This window comes from Cibotium barometz, chromosome 11 (assembly GCF_041138505.1).
Source record: "Cibotium barometz isolate CiBa-2024 chromosome 11, ASM4113850v1, whole genome shotgun sequence".
NCBI classification, from domain to species: Eukaryota; Viridiplantae; Streptophyta; class Polypodiopsida; order Cyatheales; family Cibotiaceae; genus Cibotium; species Cibotium barometz.
Genome location: NC_141056.1, coordinates 49197957 through 49222424, shown reverse-complemented (window position 1 = coordinate 49222424; position 24468 = coordinate 49197957). Strand labels below are relative to the sequence as shown.

Here is a 24468-nt window from a genome sequence, read left to right as displayed (position 1 = left end):
TAAATTATGACCGCTTCCAAGTTCACACTCACTGAAGTCCCGAGGTGGACAAGACTCAATGTCCAGGACCTGATCCTCCCGTTTTACTCATAAATGGGCATCTCCCCATGTCCTCTCACCTGATTGGACCCCAATTCACTTACTTATTAAGAGAAATTCGTGTTTTCTCTTCATGAGGATTTTTGGAGGCTGAAAACTCTGTTTTTCCACCATTTCTCTCCATTTCCAAGCTCTCCATAGCCATACCCAACTTGCTAGGGTGTTTTCCAAGCTTCCAACAGTGTTTCCAAGTGCTAATCACTCTCCTACTCACTCCCAATGACTGAAATTCAGCAAAACAGCTCTCATTTTTGCTGTAATTTCTGGTCTTTTTGCTGAAAACCCTAATTTCAACCTTCCTTTCTCAAGTTGAACCATAGGGGAAGCTTTCCCAAGGTTCCCTTCATCCTCTTGAAGACTTTTGTCGCGAAGGATTGCGGCAAATTGAAGATATCAACACTTCTAAAGCTTCCAACGCGAAGGCTTCCGCTTGCAACAACTTCTATGAAGATTGGTAAGCTAATTGGACAATGTGTTGTCATTACTTACTCAGTAGAAGGGCAGGACTCCTTGTTTAGCCGCCCTGTGTAGTATTTCTCTTGTCCTATGTGCTCTTGAAGATGTTGCTACCTTGCTTGGTAGAACATAGAGCCAATGGTAGAGAATATGGGCACTGAAGTCGGGCCGGGCATCAAGGCAGCTCCTTGGTGATCTACATCGACATACCATTGTTTTCTAAATGCTGAATTTATGCATTGGCATGGAGGATTTGGCAATGGATGCCCGTGAAGCTATGTATTGAATTTCTCCAATAGTAATACAATTTACTCAAGGGAGGGGTCGGCCGTTCCGGCTCATTGTGTGCCTCTTGTCAATTCAGCAATTTACTTCTTGTATTTGAGCAAGTGTCCTTCAAATCTTAGTGTATTTAAGTGTATTGATTAGCATTGTGTTCAACCAAGTTACAGGGTGTCCACTAGCCACCTGGGTACTCGAACAGAATGCAGAGCCTCGAGCTGCTGCGGGTGCTCAACTCCAGTTGCGGGCTCAATTTCCTGAACTGAATGTGGTTGTCGAGTTGGAACAATAGATTGGGAATCATCATCAGAATCCTCTGGGTCTCCAAGAAGTGGCGGCTCATCAACAGTGGAAACCAGAACATGCTCATCAAAGACCACATCCCTGCTGACAATAATCTCATTCCTCTCTGGATCAAACAACCTGTATCCCTTGGAAAGAGAGTTATATCCCACAAATAGAAGCTTTTGGGACTTGGAGTCGAGCTTCCCCCTCTGCTTCTTCGGAATGTGTACATACGCATTGCTCCCAAACACACGGAAGTGGGAGACATCAGGTTTCCTGCCAAAGTATGCCTCAAAGGGAGTCATGCTAGGTACTGAAGTCGTCGGAGACCGGTTGAGGATATGGACAGCCGTAGCCACAGCCTCTCCCCAAAGTGGGCGAGGAAGATCACGATGCTCCAGCATCGTCCTCGCATCTCCACCACAGTCCTGTTCTTGCATTATACAACTCCATTCTCTGATGGCGAACCTGTATTGGCCAGTTCCCTCTTGATGCCATGATCTGCACAAAATCTCACGAAAGCATTTGAAGAGAATTCACCGCCTTTGTCAGTCCAGAGAGTCTTCACTTGCAATCCAGACTCTTTTGTCAAGGCCATTGCTGCCGCCGGTCCATGCGATGGATGGACGGGAGTGAGCTACGCCGACATGAGGACGAAGAAGCTCACTGAGGAGAAGAAGAGGATTGGTAGATCACTTGAGCCTATTCGTTTGGGATGGACCAAGCATGGATGTAGCATCCTCTCCGATGGATGGAGTGATCGGAAGAGGAGAAGCATCATCAGCATCCTCGTGGCTTGCCCTCTTGGCACGTATTTCCTACGGGGGCAGTGGATGCCGGGAAAGCCAGTAGAAAGACAAGTGGGAGTTTCATGTTCCAACACATCCGCCAAGCAATCATCGAGGTAAGTTATTCATTGTACATACTATAAGTCTACATGTTCATGTAACATAGTACATGTCACATAGTACTAATTACATGAGCACTTTGGGTTGTAGGTTGGCCATGCAAATGTGGTGCAAGTCATCACCGACAATGCATCCAATTGCCGTGCAATGGGTCGCATGGTGGAGGAGGAGTTCTCGACAATTGTTTGGACTCCATGCGCATCCCATTGCATTGACTTGCTCATGGAAGATATCGGCAAGTTGGCTTGGATCAAGGACATTTTGGCCCAAGCAACCACCATTGTGACCTTCTTCACTAAGAAGGTGAAACCCTTGGCCATCTTTTGTGTTCATTCGCGATTGGAGCTTGTGAAGCCCTCCAAAACAAGGTTTGCCTACATGTGGATTGTTTTGTAGAGACTACATGCCGTTCGTAGCGAGCTTCAACGCACGGTGGTGTCCCAAGAGTGGGAAGAATGGGATGATCATCTAAGCCCCGAGACTTATGCGGTGCAACGCAAGTGCTTGGATCCTTCCTTTTGGGATGAGGCACGGGCCGTCGTAGTTGCGATGACTCCATTGTACCGAGTACTTCACATGTTGGACATGGAGGGATCCCCTTTGGGCCTTCTCACACACTTCATGAGAAATGCAATTGAGGAGCTCCAAGCTTGCACGACACTTGATGCAAGAAGGTTAGTAAGTTATTTTAATTCATGTACTCTTGTGTACATAGTACTTGTAACTTGTAAGCTTGATTTTAATTTTTTCTATGTACAATGTGGCATGTGCTTTAATAGGCTTGATGAGATCAAGACCATTGTGGAGAGGAGGTGGCAATGGATGCGTAGGCCTATTCATGGTATGGCCGCATTTCTCCATCCTCTCTACAAAACAAGGGAACTCTTCTCGGATCAAGAGATCCGGTCCAATGCAGACGTCTACATGCATCGTGTGCTTGATGATAAAGCACAAATCAAGATGGACGAGGAGCTCGTTGCCTACAACAACTTGACCCGGCAATCGTACACTCGTCCTACTTCTAGAAGAAGAGAGGTGATGGTGAAGCCACTCTCATGGTGGGAGACGTATGGCTATTCCACCCCATCTCTACAAGCTTTTGCCATGAGGATCCTTGCCCAGGTGACGGTCATTTGCCATTGCCTCTTCTAATTCTTTATTCTATTTAGTTATATTATTAAAATTACATTTTTTTGTTTTCTGCTCTTAGGATTGCTCTGCGGGTGCATGCGAGAGGAATTGGAGTACATACTCCCTCGTGCACACGAAGATTAGGAACAAGCTTAGCACATCCGAGTTAGAGCGCCTCGTATATTGCCGCGCTAACTTGCGGATGGTGCGAAACCTTTAAGAGCTTCACATCCCGAAGCAAGTTGACATCTCGATTTTGTAATAATCAAAATTTGCAATTTTAATGCTTTCTATTTAGTCTCGACTCTCTTGTAACCTAGAAGTTACAACTTACAAGTTATTATTCTGTCAACTTGAATGTAGGTAAATCCCAATGACATCCAACTCACTGTAGAGAACCTTAGGAGCATTCAACCGAGGCAAGAGACACCGGAAGATGCCATCTATGCTGAGCTCCATAGAGAGCTAGAGGAGATAGATATGGGCGTCACCTGTACTCGAGGTCGTGAGCGCCTTGCTGCTAGTGGTTCTCATTCCACCACTACGAGCAGAGGAGGCATTGGTGTAGCGAGTCGAGGCTGCCAGATTAGACGGGGAGGAGCTCGACCACCCATCCAAACATATCGGCGATGGGGCTCTACTAGCTCTTCTACTTATGTTGCAGATGAGGACTTGGTCAGTATGGAGCCCTTGAGGATGTAGATGCTCGGAGCCCCGAGTATGATGATGGCAATCTCATCTCAGATGGGGATTTTCATTTAGAATCTAGTGAGGAGTCTTCTCCTAGTAGTGATGAGTCTAATGACTCGAGTGAGGCTGCTAGCGGTAGATCCGATAGTTCAGACTCTAGAGTCTGAGACTCTGAGTGAATCTTTATGATGATGATGTCATGTAATATGTATGAATCTTTTTGATGTATGATCATGAATCTTTTTGATGTATGAATCATGAATCTATTGTCTTTTGAGTGTTCAATCATTCTTAATTTTTGTAAAATTAAATGGTGATAACGTGACTCGTCTAGACTCTACCGTCTAAGGTCTTGAAAGTTGACTCTCTCTCTCTCTCTCTCTCTCTCTCTCTCTCTCAGCCCACGCTCTCTTCCTCCCTCTGCGTTTTCAGAGCCCCGCCATCCCTCCCCCGCCCCTGCATTTTCAGCCTCCCGCCATCTCTTTCTCTCTGCTCGTAGCCCCCTCCCGCCACTCTCTCTCTCTTCCGTCTCATCGCCTGTTGTGCCCAGCACACCCCGCCATCTCTCTCTTTCCGTCTCTTTGTTCGCTACTGCCGCCCACTAGCCCCTTTGCCTCGCTGCATGCTGGCGCTATGCTGGCCCGTCTGCCTGTCCGGTAGCCCCTGTGCCTCCCTTTTTCCACCCACCCTTCCTCAGGCCCCCAAGGCAGCAACATAACTCTCTCTCTCTCTCTCTCTCTCTCTCTCTCCTCCCTGCTTGTGGGAAGGGCTGCAGAGTAATCTTGAGGAATGGCCCCGAGTCTCCAAGAGAAACTCGAGGCCCTCGAGACGGCAATGAAGGCACTAATCAAGGAGAACAAGAAGACATCCGATTCCAACCTCAATGAGGTGGAGAACAAACTACACCGGCACATCATGGCCCTCGAAGCACGGGTCACGGACCTTGAACAAGAGAACACATCACTCAAGGAGGAGGTGAGTGCATTGAAAGTGGAAGTGGTAGCTGTCAAGAACATCGAGAAGGAAGAAGGGCAGATCAATGACAACACTCTCACGGCCATCAAAGAAGAGATCTCCAAGGAGATCACAAAGGACATGGAGGGAAAACTCGAAGCCAAGCAGTCAGGATGGGTTGAGGTGGTGATGAAGAACATCCGTAAAGAAGTGAGGGAGGAGACTCAAAGGGAAGAACATCAAATCATTCACACCACCATTGAGGAGGAGAAGATGAGGCATGCCCGCCGCCTCAACATTCGAGTCACAAGTATAGCCGAGACACCCAACTCCACTCCCGAGACAGATGGACAGCTTCTATGCATGAAGCTAGGCTACAGGGAAGAGGACTCTCTCCCCTTCACCAAAGCATGGAGAGCCGGGAAAGACTGAACACGCAAGCGAGCCCTCATCCTACAGTTTGCAGGAGAGACGGAGAGGGTTACCTTCATGAGGACGAGGGTCATACTACGAGGCTTAGAGGGAGCTCTTATTTTCTTGGATGATGATCTCACGAGGATGCAGCTAGAGCATAGGAGAGCTTGCATGCCACGAGTCTTACACGCGAGGAGAGAAGGCAAGAAGGCCTTCTATCGAGATGGTCGGGTCATCATTGATGGCCGGCCCATGGATTAGCGGTTTGGGGCCTATGGGACACAGACCAGGCCACTGACAGAGATACACATGGCAGTATGGAACTGTAATGGTTCACTATGGGTGCAGCCTGGACGACTGGAGCATGTTATGGGGAGGAGAGACATATTCTGACAGAGACACATTAGAGCCCAGAGAGAGGGCTACCTCGAGTAGAGGGATTCCAGTGGGAGTCAGCACATACAGGAGAACCACACGCCAGGGTACCTCAAGAGGGTCGGGGAGAGTAGCAGTTCTATTCAGACGGGAGCTACAGGGGAGACTGAGAGTGGTAGCACAGGATCCAGAGGCCAGATACATGTGGATCAGCTTACAGCTCTCACAGGACAGGGTTATATACATAGCCCTATGTTACTTTCCTCCATCAGGATCCTCCTATGTCATTACAGAGGACATGCCACAGGAGGAGGAGACAGGAGCCTCGCCATACACTTGTCTGTTAGAGGAGATTATGCATTATTCTACACTAGGGGAAGTATTTCTTACGGGTGACTTCAATGCCCACACACAGAGGAGACAATGTGAGGTGTATGACTATGATGACATAGAGATCCTCCACCTTGTGGATCCAGAGGAGATACGGGCTAGTCGGGCATCAGAGGACACTGGACCAGACAGAGGACAATATGGGGACGGCAAGGTGGTAGACTACATTATGGGGTCTTTGGAGGCATCACAGCTTGTCACCTCATTCTGCATCCCACCTCGTCCTATTGGGGCAGATCATACATACTTGGCATTTTCACTAGCCGGATCACCAGTATCACCAGTCCCCCACATATCGACGCCACACGCTACCATCTACTTCACACATGACATGGCAGACATATACACTGGCAGCGTAGAGGATGGGCTCCTACTCATGGATCCCCTGGTACCTATGGATACCATTACAGCCCGGCTGGCATCACTCCTACACACGACTGCATTACAGAGCTTCCCACATCGTGTCCACTTAGGAGAGTCTGCGAGATCTGGGACTATGCCCCAGAACAGATGGTATGATGACGAGTGCAGAGCCCTATACTCACGGCTCCGCATACAGAGAGCATTGGGAGCTATCACAGAGCAGGAGTCGAGGAGAGAGATGAGGAGACTTACTCGCCGCAAAAGGCGGGCCTTCGTAGAGATACAGGAGCTAGAGATCTTCCATTTCTTCATGAGTAGAGATAGCCCCGGCCCCCATCTCATGGCGGCACTTCAGAGAGCCTCGGACATCGACACCCATTGCAGACCCATAGACATGGCACACATATGCCGAGGGCCTATACCACGCCCCACAGCGGCCACCTATACCTCAGCCACAGGAGCCTCGACCTACCACAGCTAGCTTCTTTACCCACTTGATGGTAAAGGAAGCTATCCGCCGCCTACAACATGGACGGGCCGCCGACCATATGGGCCTACAAGGTGAGCATCTCATATATGCAGAAGATTCTTTGGCTCCTTTTCTTGCACACCTGTTTAACAGGGCACTAGCAGAGGGTTTGCCTGCGGAGCGGACGATGCACACCATTGTGCTGATCCACAAAATTGGGGATATGCTCGATCCGAGCAACTACAGGACGATTATGGCTGGCCATGTGTTGGCCAAACTCTATGGTGCAGTGTTGGAGCAAGAGCTTAGCTTATATGCTGAGCGAGCAGGTTTACGCTCATCAGGGCAGGCAGGCTTCAGGAGAGCTTTCTCTACCACTGACCATGTATTCACTTTGAGATGCATGATTGACAGGCCAGAGTGAGGAAGAGAAAGCTCTATTGCTGCTTTGTGGATTTCCGCAAGGCATTTGACACAGTACCACGAGAGAGGCTCTTTCAGCGCCTGCAGTCTCTTGGCATACCAGCGGATATGACATGGGGCATCTATGCATTATATGAGCAGGTTTTTGGGTGAGTCAGATGCCCAAGAGGTATGTCCGAGACTATTGCTAGCACCATTGGTGTGAAGCAAGGATGCCCACTTTCCCCCACGCTATTTGGGTTATACATTGATGAGGTGGCTGACTTCATTACACGGGGAGGCGGAGATGGAGTTGATCTAGCAGGTATCTCAGTACATATTATGCTTTATGCTGATGATATTGTATTAGTGTCTGAGTCTCCAGGAGGTCTACAGCAGCATCTACATGCACTCGATGATTTTTGCACACAGAGGGGTCTTACTGTGAACCTTGGGAAAACCAAGGTTATGGGGTCTTTCATACATCGAGATAGGGCAGGAGTCAGCTGACATTCACTCTCGCAGGATGCCAGGTGGAGGTGGTGACATCATACGTGTACCTAGGGGTTACCTTCCCTGCAGTAGCCACGCGCTTCACCACGGGTTCAGTAGCCAGAGCTAGATTGACACGGGGACATGCAGCATTGGCTATGCTAGAGAGACAGTGCCACCAGGCGCATTTTCAAGAGCCCCGGACGAAGGGGTGGCTATTTGACACATTAGTCACACTGGCACTGATGTATGGAGCAACGGTATGGGCGCCAGGCCTTGCTACCCATCGGTGGACACAGATAGAGAGACCACAGGCCCTAATGATGGCACGCATGATACGTAGCAAACCGTCAGTACCTCATGACATTATCCGAGCACGGATTATCATACAGAGCTTTTGAGGCATCTAGACGGCTGGCTGAGGCAGGAGACAGAGGATCATGGTATGCATAGGTCACACATTGGTTCTCACAGCATGGCCTAGACATGGATCATCTACCACCATTCCAGTATGACAGGGATGCACCACATATCCGTCTCTCTCATAGTGAGAGGAGCAGAGTATTGAGATAGGACCTATGACAGCTCTATACACGAGAGATATGGATATCGCCTACACAGCCTCTTCCACTGAAGATGCTATACTATAGAGATCACTTCATGAGTATCACTGATGATGGATTTATAGAGAGGCCTAGATACATGGAGGGCTTTTTACCACACGACTTCTGAGTAGCTATTGGTCAGCTTAGAGTCTCATCACATCGATTGGAGATCGAGACTGGCAGAGCAACACGGATCCCCCGAGAGGAGAGGGTATGCAGATTGTGCAGAGAGGAGGTGGAGAGTGAGGAGCATTATGTATGCAGATGCAGAGCATATACATCCATCAGAGAGAGATATCCCATTTTATTCAGAGAGCCACATTCCCTATGTGAGATCTTTGAGGCAGTAGACCAGCGCATACTTGGGAGATTCATTCTAGACATACAGCGTCACAGAGAGACATCATTACAGGCTCAGACAGCTCCAGAGGGGGGACGACAGACACAGATTACTACATTTTTTTAGAGATCCACCCCACTCCCAGCCCCTACATAGCAGGGAATTACTCTCCAGAGAGCAGAGACACTCAGAGCCCGTAGGAGACAGAGGGCACCTGGCTTTCGGACACCACGCCTATACTAGAGAGAGATGACAGAGATCAGAGCTCAGTTTCACAGAGAGGGTGCGGACCGACTGGCTCGCTTCAGAGCAGACCCAGGCATGTTCTTAAGGGAGCTGTGGACACCCCCTTCATTGATGTATACCATTTTATACCCCCAGTATGGTACAGGATGGAGCTAGCTAGGTTGCATATCATGATTGTATACTCCATGCATATAGCTTTGCATTCTCCTAGTAGCAGAGCTCCATCCCCTCCCCCACTCATTGTACTTATTGCACACCCAGATTCAGCTTTTTAGTTCAGTACTTTTTCATTTTGTTGGGATGACAGAGGATACCCCACACAGGTACACTGATTTGTCTCATAGGCCGAGTTCGGTCTTTTGGAAGACGTTAATAAAATCTCTCTCTCTCTCTCTCTCTCTCTTTTGGATGGAGCTAGCTAGGTTGCATATCATGATTGTATACTCCATGCATATAGCTTTGCATTCTCCTAGTAATAGAGCTCCATCCCCTGTACACCTAGATTCAGCTTTTTTTATTCAGTACTTTTCCATTTTGTTGGGATGACAGAGGATACCCCATACAGGTACTCCGATTTGTCTCATAGGCCGAGTTCGGTCTTTTGGAAGACGTTAATAAAATCTTTCTTTCTTTCTTTCTCTCTTTCTTTCTCTCTCGGCGTGAAGGTGCGCAGGCCCCCCCCCTCCTCTGTTCGTGCTGTGCGCTGGTGGCCCTACTTCTGCCTCCCAGTTTCCAGCGCACAGGCGCTCTTGCCCTGCCTCCCTAGGCTGCGCTGCTCTGTGCTCGTCAGGCTGCCCCCCTCCTTTGTTCGCGCTGCGCGCTGTTGGCCCTGCTTCTGCCTCCCAGTTTCCAGCGCACAGGCGCCCTTGCCCCGCCTCCCTTGTCAGGCTGCGCTGCTCTCTGCTCGTTAGGCTCTCCCCCCTGCTCTGTTCGCGCTGTGCCCTGCTGGCCCTGCTTCCGCCTCCCAACACACAGGCGCCTTTGCCCCGCCTCCCTTGTCAGGCTGGGCCTGTCCATACACTGTGTGTTCGCTTCTCTTTTCCTGCTCGCCCTTGGTCAGGTCCCCAAGGTAGCAACTAGGGGAAATAATGAACCTACAGGAGCTGGAGGCATACATCAAGACAGTGGAGGACAACACCAAGAAATTACTGGGTGAACAAAAGAAGGTGTTGGACAGGGTTCTGAACCAACATGAAAAACAGTTGGAAGGCCTCCACAAGGAGATACAAGGAAAGAACAACAGGATCGAAGAACTGACAGCCCAAGTGAACCACCGGGAAGAGGTGATTCAGATGTTGAAAGAGACCCAGCTGCAACAAACAGGAATGCCAGAAGCTGCCCCAATGATAGGGGAACTCGGGGCAGAAATGGAAGCCCTAAAGGCTACGGTCAAGGACCACACAGTGGAGGAAGGGGAACTGAATATTCAGGAGGGTTTAAGGACTGACTTGGAGCAGTTGAAAGCTGTGAGTGATAAGCTGCGGGAAGAATTGCAGACCACGAAGAAAGATTGGGTGCAGGTGGTGAAGACGCACAAACCCCCGCAGAGCATCATACATGAGACTCTCGAGGAGGAGAAACGCAGGAAGGATAGGGCCCTCCATGTGCGAGTAGGGGGGCTACAGGCGGGGGCTTCCCCAAAGGAGGATGCCATGACACTTTGCCAGATGCTAGGAGTGGACGGGATCGCCCCTCCCCCCCCCCCTTTGCAGACACATGGAGGGCAGGAAAGGATATGACACGAGAGCGACCCCTCATCATTAGATTCCCTGATGCCACCAGCAGAGAGGCCTTCTTAGACAGGCGGGTTGCCCTCAAGGGCACAGAGGTGTACATGGGAGATGATCTCACTCCAGCACAGGTGGCACACCGGCGTGAGAGGCGATGGTGACTGTTCATGAGGCCCGCAGAGCAGGCAAGTGGGCTATCTACAGGGATGGTAGAGTCATTATCACTGAGTGCCGTCCCAAATAGGGACGCGGGGTCTATGAGACCAAACACCTGGGGTTGGCAGTATGGAACTGCAATGGCATGCTGTGGTCGAATCCGGAGGCTTGAGCGCGATTCTCGCAGGTAGGGATGTCATTTTTTTTACAGAGACTCATTAGAGCCCTGAGAGGGCTTACCATAAATAGCCGGGTATGAGTGGGAGTCAGCTTTTCGAGGCGAGACCCGCACATCAGGAGGAGTGCGTGGCTCTGGCTTTGTGTGCGGCTACAGCTTAGCAGTGATGACAGAGTCATCCACATTGCTGTGTGTTATTTTGCACCACGCCACTCCCCTTACGCCGCACAGCATGGCCAGTCACCGTACTCACCATTATATGAGGATATCATGGAGTTCTCACAGTTGGGGGAAGTCCTCCTGCTCGGGGATTTCAACGCCAGGATGGGAAGTCAGCAGGTCCAACTACTCGATCTAGACGACCCTATCAGACTACAGGAGCTGGACATCACTGACACAGGGCTGCATCGATCATCACAGGACCGTGAGGAGGTCACAGTGACCGGGAGATATTTCTTAGAGCTGGGAGCTGCACATGGTATCGTTATCTATAACGGGATGTCCCGATGGTCCTCCCTCTGGTTGTAACTCGCGGCGGTGCCCGGGGGACTAGGGCCTTTGACACACTTGTTGATACCATCAATGCATATTAAAACATTTAAACATGGCCACAGCCTTAACACATATCCATCATCACTTTGCATAAAACATAAAAGCTGGACAAAATATCCACAAATGCTGAAAATGGACCTTGCACGTGTGACACTGCATAGAGGCCGGAATGGGCCGACCCCCCTTGCAGTATTTTAGTACCCAAGGAGAATAATATCATGTACAAGCTTTGAGGGCCTTACTCTCCCACGGGAGATGCCGGATTATCCCTATACAAATGCCATAACACAGCCCAACACGAGGCTACCAAGCCGGAACACAGGGTGTAGAAATGCCGAGCCAACAATATAATCCATATACCTCCGTGTGGGTACTGATTCTTCCCCAAAAACCACGTGACTTCAGGCAATAGAGTTGGTATAGCAAGTACAACTCTCCATTCAGCCAGTACAGCAGGTACAATGGTTGGTACAGCAGGTACAGTGGTTGGTACAATCGGTACGGTGGTTGGTGCAGTCGGTACGGTGGTTGGTATAGCAGGTACAACAAGTACAAATGCTGGTACAGCAGGTACAAGGGCTGGTACAACAAGTACAATGGCTAGAAATCATAATAATGATTAAATACCCTTGCCTTCAGTATTTCTTCGCGATGGAAGCCTCCAAAACAGTCCCCAACAGCCGGTATTCTTCATGGGCAGCCTTCAAAAGAGAGAGAAAGAGAGTAGCCATCATTAGGGCAGCCTGTAACGGTGGTAGAGGCTAGTGTGCAGCAAGAGAGCCTCCATTATTGAAGAGAGGGCTCCAATTTATAGATTTGGGCCTCCCATGAGCTAAAATGGCAAGAGAAGGCTACAATGACAAGTGGAGAGCCACACAATAGTTGGAGTGACAAGTGTGAGGCCACTTGTCTCACTTTGATCCATTTTCTGACAAGTGTGAGGCTACTTGTCTCACTTTGATCCACTTTCTTGCCACATGTTCCAATCTAAGAGATGGGTCCTTCCATAAACTTTATCTCTAAAAATATCCCAACTGGTAGACATTCTGTCATAGGCACTTTGCCAACTCTTGGGATCTGCTCAATCCAGATGTAATGACGCGAACAGAATTTCCATCGGAGTCGGGCCAAAAATAGCAACTCTCCTAAATTTTAGGAGTGTGGTCCTTTGTATTCTAGGTTAATCCCCCATTCCCAAAGCTTGTACTTCCAAATATTTAGACATCCTGGAGTCCACCAGACCCCTTTCATAGTGGGGAAATGTCCAGGCTGGTGACACCGGCGCCCTCACCTCCTGCCCTCGTTCAGGAGGTACTAGCATTGTGGACTACCTTATGGGATCTCCGGCTTTGGCACACCTTATCCCTGACTTCTCCATTCCACCACTCCCTTATGAAGCTGACCATGCCTACCTCTCTTTCACTCTTACCTGCACACCCACCCATCCCTCCACCACCTCCCCCCATCTCACATTACACTCAGGTCCTCTTTGATCACGAGCTTGACCTTGTTTACTCCAACCACATCTACCGCCAACTCCAGGATGTGGAACCTACTGTCCCCCTATTCTTCCTCAATCCAACAAACTCACCACCATACTCCACACATCCGCCACAGCTTCTTTCATATGCACGCGGCGGTCTACCGCCAAGCACCTTGCGGTTCCATGCCCTAGAATTGTTGGTATGATGATGAATGTCGGGCCACACGCTCCCGTCTTAAGCATGAGGTACGGATTGGGCCAAATCACGAAAGCGCCAGCGCAACGGATTTCTCAACAGCTCACATGACGCAAGAAACGGGAGTTCTATGCTCGGAAGAGGATGAGTTATACCGACTTTTTTTTAGGGCCGAACTACAAAGAGGCATGGAGGAAACTCCTAGAACATCGCCCTCCCACACCTATTACCTGCCCAGACACATGGCACTCTTATGCACGCTCCCTCTATCATATCCCCCATCAGCCACCCCTACCCCCACCACCAGACCCCCGCCCCACCACCTCCACCTTCTTCACAAAGGGCATGGTCCTCAAGGCCATTCGTAGACTACGCAATGGGTGAGCCCAAGATCATGAGGGACTCACTGCCGAGTACATCTCTCATGCCCATGATACCCTAGCGCCCTACTAGCCTACATGTTTAATAGAGCACTTTGTGAAGGATTTCCACCCTCTTGGTCCACCAACACCATCACCCCCATCCTCAAAGCTGGAGATCCACTTGATCCTAATAACTACAGGACGATCATGATTGATCACACATTGGCCAAGCTCTATGTACCAGTGCTAGAGGCGGAGCTCAGTTCATTTCAAAAGAGCCAGGGATGCAGAGCCTCAGGATAGGCTGGCTTTCGGAGGAGCTACTCAACCCTTGACCACATCTTCACCCTCCGTGCCATCATCGAGGAGGGTAGAGCACGACACCAGAGGATTTACTGCTGCTTTGTGGATTTCCGCAAAGCTTTTGATACTGTACCCCGAGCTTGCCTCTTACACCGTCTACAGGAGATCGGAGTCCCATCTGACATGGTTTGGAGCATCATCGCCCTCTATGAGTTCGTCACCGACGAGTGAGAGCCCCAGGAGGTACATCATAGGAGATTTCCAGCACCATTGGGGTGAAACAGGGCTGCCTCTATCACCCACTCTTTTCGGCCTCTACATTGATGAGATCTCGAGCTTCATTGATGGATTAGGCGGGGCTGGTCCCACACTGGCAGGCATATTGATCCCCATACTACTTTATACAGATGACATCGTCGTCCTCTCAGACTCAACCGAAGGGCTTCAAAGACAGTTGGGTGCCTTACATGACTTTTGCACTCAGCGGGACCTCTCTGTTAACCTTGGTAAAACCAAGGTAATGGTCTTCAATACCTCTCGCCCCGTCACATCCAGATCGAGTTTTAGATATAGAGGGGATCCTATGTAGATTGTCTTATCCTATGTCTACCTTGGTGTCACTTTCAGTGGCCCACGCTTTACCATGTTTCCCGCAGCACATGCCAAAATGACGCGGGATATGTAGCCTTGAGCTTACTTGAGCGACTGTGCTTCGAGGCACATTTCCAAGAGCCCAGGACGAAGGGCTGGCTTTTTGACACCCTTGTCACACCAGCCTTGATGTATGGAGCAGCTTTCTGGGGGCTAGATTTATCCAATGAGGATTGGCAGCGAGTTGAGAGGCCCCAAGTCATGATGTTCTCCTGTATGATCCGCAGCAAACCATCAGTCCCACACTAGATTATCCAGGCAGAGTTTGCTGCAGCTTCGATGGTAGTGGAGGCACTCTTCCAGAGAGTCACGTACCTTCATCGCATCAGTCACATGGATCCCCACATGCTTGCCCACATGGAGTCCTCCAGACAGCTAGCACTTGAGGGGCACTCTGGAGTATGGTATGCACTATACATGGTTCTGAGTATACGGGCTTTGCATGGACCGCTTACCCCTCTTAAGTACAGTTTGGACTCCCCTTTTTTCCGCTGTCTCACGAGGATACCAATCGGGTTACCCAGTCAGATCTTCTTAGCCTCTACACACATTGCACATGGATCACACCCCCGGAGCTCCCCACGAAGATGCACTTTTACAGAGACCACTTCCTCACACTCACTGAGGATGGATTCATTCAGCAGCTGGGCTACTTGAGTGTTCACATGTCGATGCCAGGCAGATTGCGTTTGGCCAGATACGGGTTTCTTCCCACCCGCCTCAGAGTGGAGACAGGTAGAGCTGAGCGCATCTTCAGAGCCGGGAAGCTCGTACGGACACCCAGAGAGGAGAGGATCTGCCGACTATGCTACACAGAGGTTGAGATGGAGGAGCATTACGTATGCCGCTGCCCAGTATACTATGAGATCTGCGGGAGGTTTCACTATCTATTTCGTGAGGATTCGGTCCACTCTCCAGGATCAATGACTTCCAGGACCAGCGTTGCCTAGGCCTCTTCCTGCTTGAGCTCCGCAGACACAGGGACACCTTCTTGAGACACAGGCCCCAGCCACCCCGCCCCCTCCCTGGGCAGCCAACCATCACCAGTTTCTTCCGGACCCAAGAGGTGGAGGACACCAACATAGTGGATCTTGTGGCCCTCCACGAGCTGCTCTGGACCTACCTCGCTCGAGAGGAGTTACCTCGGACCGAGCCTCTGCACTCCAGTGTGCCCGACGCCCTCGACCCCCCCGTCGGCCACGATCACCTCATCAGCTCCAGATCCAGGACATGCTCCAGCGCCATCGAGCTACCTTTCCACGTGTACCATACCCACCTCGTACCAAATGCCTCTGATGCCTCTAACAACCTTGTTCCATGGTGAAGGAAACTGGTGATGATGCTTGTCTACACAAGACTTGTAAAAACAACATTTAAATTTAATATTATTTGAATTTAAAATACAGAAACAAGTACCCGATAAAGATTTTAAATTTAGATCTCAGGAGAGAAGACCATCCCCTTTTAATGTACTCCTAATTGGTGCAAACAACAGGTACAGGCGAGGCAGCCAGCAGGTAAGGTAGTCGGGTACAATGCAGCGGTCACAGGTACAGTAGGCGGGTACAAATGCAACCGGCAGGTACAAAACTGCAGCACATAGGCGGATACAATATTGCTGTAAGGTACAGATCAACAAGCGGGTACTAGGCAATAGGTGGGTACTGTACTGCAGGCGGGTATACCGTACTAGGCAGCAGGCGGGTACTGTTCTGCAGCAGTCAGGCGGGTTCTAGGAGGCGCCTACTTTCCATCAGCCAGTCCCCCACTTACCATCCATGTGTGGGGAGGAAAATGTTTCCCATGCAATTTCCTAATCTAAAATATTAAGCCTTAATTAAGTTGGGCACCCACATTAAAAAAAGTGTCCAGCCAATATTTTAAATATGTGTGAACACCCAACCTTATAAACATTAAGGTTCATTAAGGTTTACATTACTTTATGGATTTTACATTTGAAAAGGCCAAAAGGGCAATACTTACCACCTGTTCACACGCCACACCAACTCGTCAGCAGACAGCACACCCACGGTACATTGGGGGGGTCCCCGTCCAGTGTACTGGCACGTCATAGCAGGCAAACACACGAAAACAAATCATGCGAAAACAAGTTTATGCATGCAAACATGAATGCATGTGCACATGTAATGGATGAAATCTCCCTTTCATGAAACTATATAAGGATTTCTTGTCGAGCATAAAACTGGCGCGGCAGAAATGGGAAGTCTTGGTTTTCCTATGGAGTGACATAGGCAAAACACAAATGCTGGCACGGGTCTTCCTATGGAGTGACAATCCCATAGACAAAGCTCAGCACAAATATGAGTCCTACCATGGAGTGACAGTCCCATGGGTAAGACGCAATCCTGGTCATACACTGGTGGCAGCAGACAGGCTCCCGTCCATATGGCACAATACTGGTCACACGGGTGGCACAAAACTGGTTCTCGTCCATGTGACACAAGATGACTGACCCTTTCACATGGGGCATTGGCTTGGCCACATGTGAACATGGTACAAATCTGGCGGCACTATGGACTGACAGTCCCATAGAAGTGGCTCCAGAAATGGAGATGGACCAAATGGTGACCCGGGGGGGGGGGGGGGGGGGGGGGGGGGGGGGGGCTAAGGTAAGGGGGGCGTCGGCAGCGACACGGAGCAAGAGGGGGGGCGCAACTCGCTACTCAAACTTAGTTGCAATGTGCTGCTTTGCACCATCCACATCCAGATATGCCACCTGTGGGGAGTCGAAACACTTATGACTATTAATGCAATTAAACACTGTATAACAACATGGACATGAATATATTTGTCACATCCTCATATGGGCACATCTTGGCATTAACATCCTTATACATTAATGTAAACATTGTTAACATCCATCATGGCATCAACATCCATTTGTGACACCACCATCATAACCATCATCTACATAGGCATAGACATGGCCTATGTCTCGGCATAGGATTTCATGGAAACACACATTGGAGCATTACATACATTTCTTCATCATAACATAGGGAATCATCATCATTGAACTATATGAGTATTGCGTATTGCATAGCCTCTTCATCCATGGCTTCATTGAAAATCATCCATTGGACATAGCATAAAATTAAGGCATAACATCCATAAGGTAAGCATAACATAAGGATGGTCAGCATCATGTTAGAGTAGAACATTGGGTCTTCATCATCATCATCTTCATCTTCATTTTCATGTTGAGCTCCATCTTGGTCTTCATGCGGCTCCATCATCATAGCCCATAAAGATTCATGGCTTACATACATAGTGTATATCATGGAATAAAGAATTTCATGGCAAAATGCATGGCTGATTGGAAAAACATTGCATTGTTCATGGCATTGGGTGACATACGTTTTCTTGATATATCATACTAATACACTCGATGAAGGTTGTATTGTGTGAAGCATATGTGTAGACGAAGACGTGTGCTATGCTGGCCATGTGAACTACCTCTGAAGGAGAAACTCTTTGCACTAAAATCGGCCATAGCCTATGCCACTTAATCCACATAACTGGAAAAGAGAGAGGTGCACAATTGACACCGCATAGAGGCCGGAATGCGTCGGAACGCCCCCCCCCCCCCCCCCCCGCCCCCCCCTTGCCTTTCCCCTTGGATTATTTTATTACCCAAGGAGAAAATAATCATGTACAAGTTTTGATGGCCTTACTCTCCCCATGGGAGATACCCGTTATTATCCATATACAAATGCCATAAACACAGCCCAACACGAGGCAACCATAAAATTCAGCCAGTACACAGGCTATAGAAATGCCAAGCCAATAATATAATCCATATACCTCCGTGTGGGTACTAATTCTTCCCCAAAAACCATAGGTCTTCATACAATAGAGGTGGTTCAGCCGGTACAGCTCTCCATTCAGCCGGTATAGCAATAACTTGGGCTGGTACAAGTAGTACAATGGCTAGTATAGCAAGTATAGTGGCTGGTACAATAGGTACAAGGGCTGGTGCAACTGGTACAGTGGCTAGTACAACAAGTACAAGGGCTGGAACAACACGTATAGTGGCTGTAATGGCAGGTACAGTGGCTGGTACAGCAGGTACAGCCCTCAAATCAGCCGGTGCAACCTCCATTCAGCTGGTATAGTACATAAATCAGCCGGTACAGGGATGGTGCAACCATCAAGAGGCTATAGAAATAGAGATACCTTTTGTTGAGGGGAGTGAAGGAGTGTAGGAACTCTCCCCATAAAGTGTTGTAGACAAGAATGCGAGTAACCATCATAGTAGAGGCTAGTCTGCAACAAGGGAGCGTCTCTTGATGAAGAGAGGGGGCTCCAATTTATAGATTTGGGCCTCCCAGGAGCTAAATGGCAGAGAAGAAGTGGAGAGCCACACAATAGCTGTAGTAACAAGTGTGAGGCCACTTGTCTCACTTTGATCCACTTTCTTGCCACATGTCTCAATCTAAGAGATGGGTTCTTCCATAATCTTTACCTTTAAAAATATCCCAACTGGTAGACCTTCTGCCAAATGTGCTTTGGCATGTCCCCCCATGTGCTCAATTCCAGACGTAATGACGTAAATGGAATTTCCATCGGAGTTGGCCAAAAATAGTAACCCTCCTAGATTTTGGGAGTGTGATCCTTTGTATTCCAAGATAATCCTCCATTCCCAAAGCTTGTACTTTCCAAATATTTAGACTTTCTAGAGACCACCAGTGTTGCATGCACGGAAGCCTTGCTATATTGTTCCACAGTCCTAAGCTTGATTAAGAACAAGATGCTGAATAAACATGATTAAGATAGTGGAGAGAGAGATTGGTGTCAGGGTTTTTCTGTATTAATATGGTACAAAAAGGTGACATGACTATTTGGACATGGTTGAGTCTTAGATCGGCTCCATAGGGGTGAACACTTGGCCTTTACATGACTACTATTGACTACTACACTTGATGGATGGATGAATGAATGATGACTTGATTGCTGACTATTCAGGGATTAAGACTGTTCATGCATAGGATTAGCCATGGCATGGGCGTGCATGTGACATCCCCTTCTGCTAAACTTGATGCTGGGGTGGACACTTTGTCAGCCTTCCTCCTTGGTCACCTGTTGGATTGACCATACTTACTGCTAGGCCTTTGGAATAGATTTGAGAGCTTAATGATGTACTGGTTCTACGTACATACCCTCAGGGAATGCTTCCTCTGGCCTCATGTCACCATTTGGTCCCTTCATCAGACTTGATCAGTGTTTCACACACTGAGCGGAACCAAGGTGTGAACGGGGATTTTCCACAGTAGAAAACTGGAGCATTAATTGGCAAAGTTTGGCCTAAAAGATGGCTATGAAGCATGAGCACCATGGGATTTTTATCAATAAAGTGACTTATAATATTTATAAGTCGGTGTGTTCACACATCATTAATGAAGGGTTGGACTTATTATTATTTTGGGCATGTATATGTGGATAGAAGGAGGCGCCTAGAGAAAGCTTGGGCTACAAGCTTGGGAAAAGCACCAAAGTTGATATTTTGGGTTGAAAACTTGGGCTTCAAGCCAAGAAAAGCACAAAGTTGTTATTTTGGGCTGAAAACTTGGGCATCAAGCCAAGAAAAGCATAAAGTTGATATTTTGGGCTGTAAACTTGGGCATCAACCTAAGAAAAGCATAAAGTTGATTATTTTGGACAAGTTCACCTATTTTGGGCAAAAAGGGAAAAGTGCTGCAAATATAGCTACTTGACAGGTAGGAGGGCTGTTTTTAGCAAGTCGACTTCCTCCATATCTCCTACAGGGCTGGCCGACTTGCTCCATACATCCTACAGGGCTGATCGACTTCTTCCACACCTTCTACAGGGCTAGCCGACTTCTTCCAGAGTAGCCACATGGTTGGTTGCTTTCTCCCAGAGCTTGATAGGGCTGGTCGACTCTTTTCTGGGGTTGTTTTGGATAAAGTTGGGACAGTTTTGCGAGCTCTATTTGGGTTGATTTGAGGCTCTTTTTTGGGGATTTTTGGCACGGAGTTCGGGGCTGTTTTTGGCTCCGTACCTAGCTGATTTATGGACTGTTTATTGTTGGAATATATCATCTTGAGAGGGTCTACTTCACCTTTTTATGCTTGTACTAGTCATTTTAAGAGACCTTGCATGGCATATTTAGCAGATATTATTTAGGCATTTTTAACAATTTTTAGGCATTGTTATGCTATTGAACAGTTGTCGGTTTGCTACAGCTGGCTGACCAGCTCTCTGGAGGGATATATAAGGGTTCTCACCCTTCCCCTTACTTTTCATCGCATTCTTGCATATCTGATGGAGGTCATTGGCTGTAGCAACAATCTCTTATGCTTGTAAGCACCTATGGGCTTCCCTCGTGCTCATTTTCAGCAATAATCAACTGTTTCCAGCCTTCTACAGTTTGTGCTTTGGGCCTACAACCTGTGATGCTCTTTCTTTCATGGTATCAGAGCCAAACGCTGATCTACAGGTAAGAAACTGTTGCGTTTTTTTTGATTGGAGCAGAGGCTTCATCATTGTGCTGCGTTTTCTGCATCTGTACTGCTGAATTGCTTTGTTTTTGCTGTTGGAGGCTGAAGCTCTCTTCTAGGTGTTGAGGACAGGGTTCTTGATAGATTTGCTTTCTCTATTTCTCTTTTTCCACCCTCCCTCCCTTTCTTCTTTCTCTCCTCTTACTGTGCACAGCTTGAGAGGAGGCTATTTGCTGTTTTTTTACAGCCCTCTTTCTTCAGAGAAGGTTTCTTGTCAGAGGACATGGCTTCAGGAGATTTCTCTAGTGCTGCTCCTTCTCCCGTTGATACTCCAGCTCCTTCATTGCCTGGATCTCTGGATCTCTTGCTCCCGCTCCCTAGGTGGTTGCTCTTTCCAATCTTTCTTCTTTATGAGTTTCTCTCATCCAAATCTATCTCCTACCCTTACCCATATACCATCCTACACTCCTCCCCAAGTCAGTGACTCCATGATGCTTATAGCAACCAACCATCATACATGGTCTTTCTACACTCAGTTATTGCTGGAAGGAGCCGGTGTGTGGATGGCTATCTCCACACCTCACGTGGTGGACCGTGCTTTGAGAAGCATATTGGATGCTCGGGCTCGTCTTATCATCATTCATTGCATGACTCCATCTATACATGCATAGTTTGTCTCTACCTGGAGTAATGCTCATCAGATGTGGACAGAGATCCAGAGGAGGTATGTGAGTTTTGACAATGAAGATTGCCAAATTGGAGTTAGATCTTGAGGAGCTTACAATCAATGAGTTAGATAACTTGATTAAGAAGATTGGAGAGTTCACCCGTATCAAGTTGTAGCTTGAGGAGTATAGGAGCACCATCAACAATCCCATCCATGAACTTTGGTAAATTGCCTGCTTCCTTTGATTCTTTTAAGGATAATATTTATTTCCGTGATCCTCTCCCTCCTTTTGAGGAAGTCGTGAGTTATCTCCACGACAAGTGCATGCTTCGCGGAAAAGGCAAGTCAGAGACTGCTTTTGTTGCCTCTAACAAGGGCAAAGGCAAAGGTGGAAAAGGGACCTCCAACAACAACAAAAACAACAAAAACAAAGGCAAATGCAAGGGTAAACAGGATTCAAAGGAGTCCAAGGACAAAAGCAATGAATGTGATTACTGTGGCAGGACAGGTCATACTGAGGCTCGTTGCTTTGCTCGTCGTGATGACTCTCGAGCAGCCAAAGCCAAGTATAAAGCCCAGGATGCTTCCAAAGCACCTGACAAGGACAACACCAAAGACAAGGGCAAGGACAAAGTTTCAAAGGAGGGATTTGTCAAAGTTGCATACATGGCAGTCACAGATTCATCTACTTCTTCACTGGATTCACTCCTCATGATCACAGCGATGACTTCTCCAAAAGAGGTCAGTGACACACCTGAAGCGGTGGAATGGTTGGTGATAGTGGTGCTTCTGCCCACATGACTAATCAAGCCCATATCTTGGAGGACTACCAGACTCTCTCTTCTTCAGTTCGTATCGGCGACAACTCTTCGCTGACAAGATTTCTGAATATCTTGTCACTATTGGCTTTCATGTAGCCAATGCAGATTTCTCGTTGTATGTGAGACATGGTGATCGAGGGGTTGTGCTTGTTGTCATCTATGTGGATGACCTGATCATTACGGGGGACCATGATGCAGAGATCTTTGATGTAAAGATCTTGCTTAGACAGAAGTTCGAGATGAAGGATCTAGGGGAGCTCAGATATTTCTTGGGCATTGAGGTGATTAGGTCACCACATGGTATTGGATTACTGCAGAGACAGTATGGCTTGGACATGTTGTCCAAGTATGGTATGACAGGCTGTAAGCCTATCTCTGTGCCATTGGATCAGAATGGCAAGTTGAGTGCAGATTCATGAGAGATTTTGGAGGATCCTACTATGTATAGGCGCATAGGAGGAAGCTTGATCTACATGACAATCACCAGGCCAAATTTGAGCTATGCTGTTGGGTTGGTGAGTCAGTTTATGCAGGTTCCTCGGAAGCTGCATTTGGATGCATTGAGACGCATACTGAGGTATGTGAGGTCTACTTTGCATTGTGGACTATTTTATGAAACTGGGACAGAGATATGTGTACATGGGTACACAGATGCTGATTGGGCTAGTAGTATCTCAGATAGAAGATCTACTAGTGGCTTCATGTTTTCTTTGGGGAGTGCTGCTGTGACTTGGAGCAGCAAGAAGCACCCTATGGTTGCTCTATCCAGTACAGAGGCCGAGTACAAAGGTGCCGCTATGGCAACATGTGAGGTAGCTTGGTTGAGAAAGCTACTTGCAGATTTGGGTCTATCAGTGTCATTCTTTGTGACAACATTAGCAGTATACAGTTGGCCAGGAACCCAGTTTTTCATGCTCGCACGAAGCATATAGAGGTCCACTACCATTTTGTTAGAAAGAAAGAAAGAAAGAAAGATTTTATTAACGTCTTCCAAAAGACCGAACTCGGCCTATGAGACAAATCGGAGTACATGTATGGGGTATCCTCTGTCATCCCAACGAAATGAAAAAGTACTGAATAAAAAAGCTGAATTTGGGTGTGTAGGGGATGGAGCTCTATTACTAGGAGAATGCAAAGCTATATGCATGGAGTATACAATCATGATATGCAACCTAGCTAGCTCCATCCTGTACCATACTGGGGGTATAAAATGGTATACATCAGTGAAGGGGGTGTCCACAGCTCCCTGAAGAACATGCCTGGGTGTGCTCTGAAGCGAGCCAGTCGCTCCTCACCCTCTCTGTGAAACTGAGCTCTGATCTCTGTCATCTCTCTCTGGTATAGGCGTGGTGTCCGAAAGCCAGGTGTCCTCTGTCTCCTGCGGGCTCTAAGTGTCTCTGCTCTCTAGAGAGAAGGTTTTGGTAGGAGAAGTTGACCTTGTTTATGTCAGCACACAGGATCATGTCGCTGACATCTTCACCAAAGCATTGGGTACAGACAAGCTCCACAGATTCAGGGCTTCGCTTGGTGTACATGAGATGGAGTTGAGCTCGAGGGGGAGTGTTGAGATATCGAGCTCATCTAGTGAGGCGGTGGACATTGATGACCCGCCTGGGGGATGGGCCTCACACTTACACCACTGGCATGGTTGGTGAGATCATGGGTGATATGCGGCCAGTGGGATGACAGGCTGTGTGACAGCCATTCTAGAGACTAGCATAGTTATAGTGCCAGCTCATTTAGTTGGGTTCACACTATAGAGAACCCTAGTATGTATTTGGTTGAGTACTTTTTCATATTATGTGTACTCTTATCTTTGTATATGGTGTGTTAAGTGTTGTGTGAAGAAGAAGAAGATTTTCAGCCTCTCACCTTGTGTATTCTCTTTTAGGGTTTTGTGAGTGTGTGTGTGCTTGCAAGAGCTCAAGCTCTCTTCTCCCCTGCATCTTTTCATTGCAGCCTGGCACATTTGGCGGGTTCGATGTAGCA

At 48.2% G+C, this 24468-nt stretch overlaps 1 protein-coding gene across 1 annotated transcript in view; it reads left to right on the top strand.

The window, feature by feature from the left end:
- Positions 1–1769: 1769 nt before the first annotated feature.
- The window catches only part of LOC147634278 (uncharacterized), a 108283-nt gene continuing 85584 nt past the window's right edge, over positions 1770–24468 (top strand). Inside the window, exons 1-5 of the mRNA XM_086805656.1 lie at positions 1770–1809; positions 1953–2026; positions 2121–2333; positions 2427–2704; positions 2810–3152. Of these exons, the coding sequence (XP_086661782.1) occupies positions 1770–1809; positions 1953–2026; positions 2121–2333; positions 2427–2704; positions 2810–3152 (948 nt within the window). The remainder of the gene's footprint in view (positions 1810–1952; positions 2027–2120; positions 2334–2426; positions 2705–2809; positions 3153–24468) is intronic.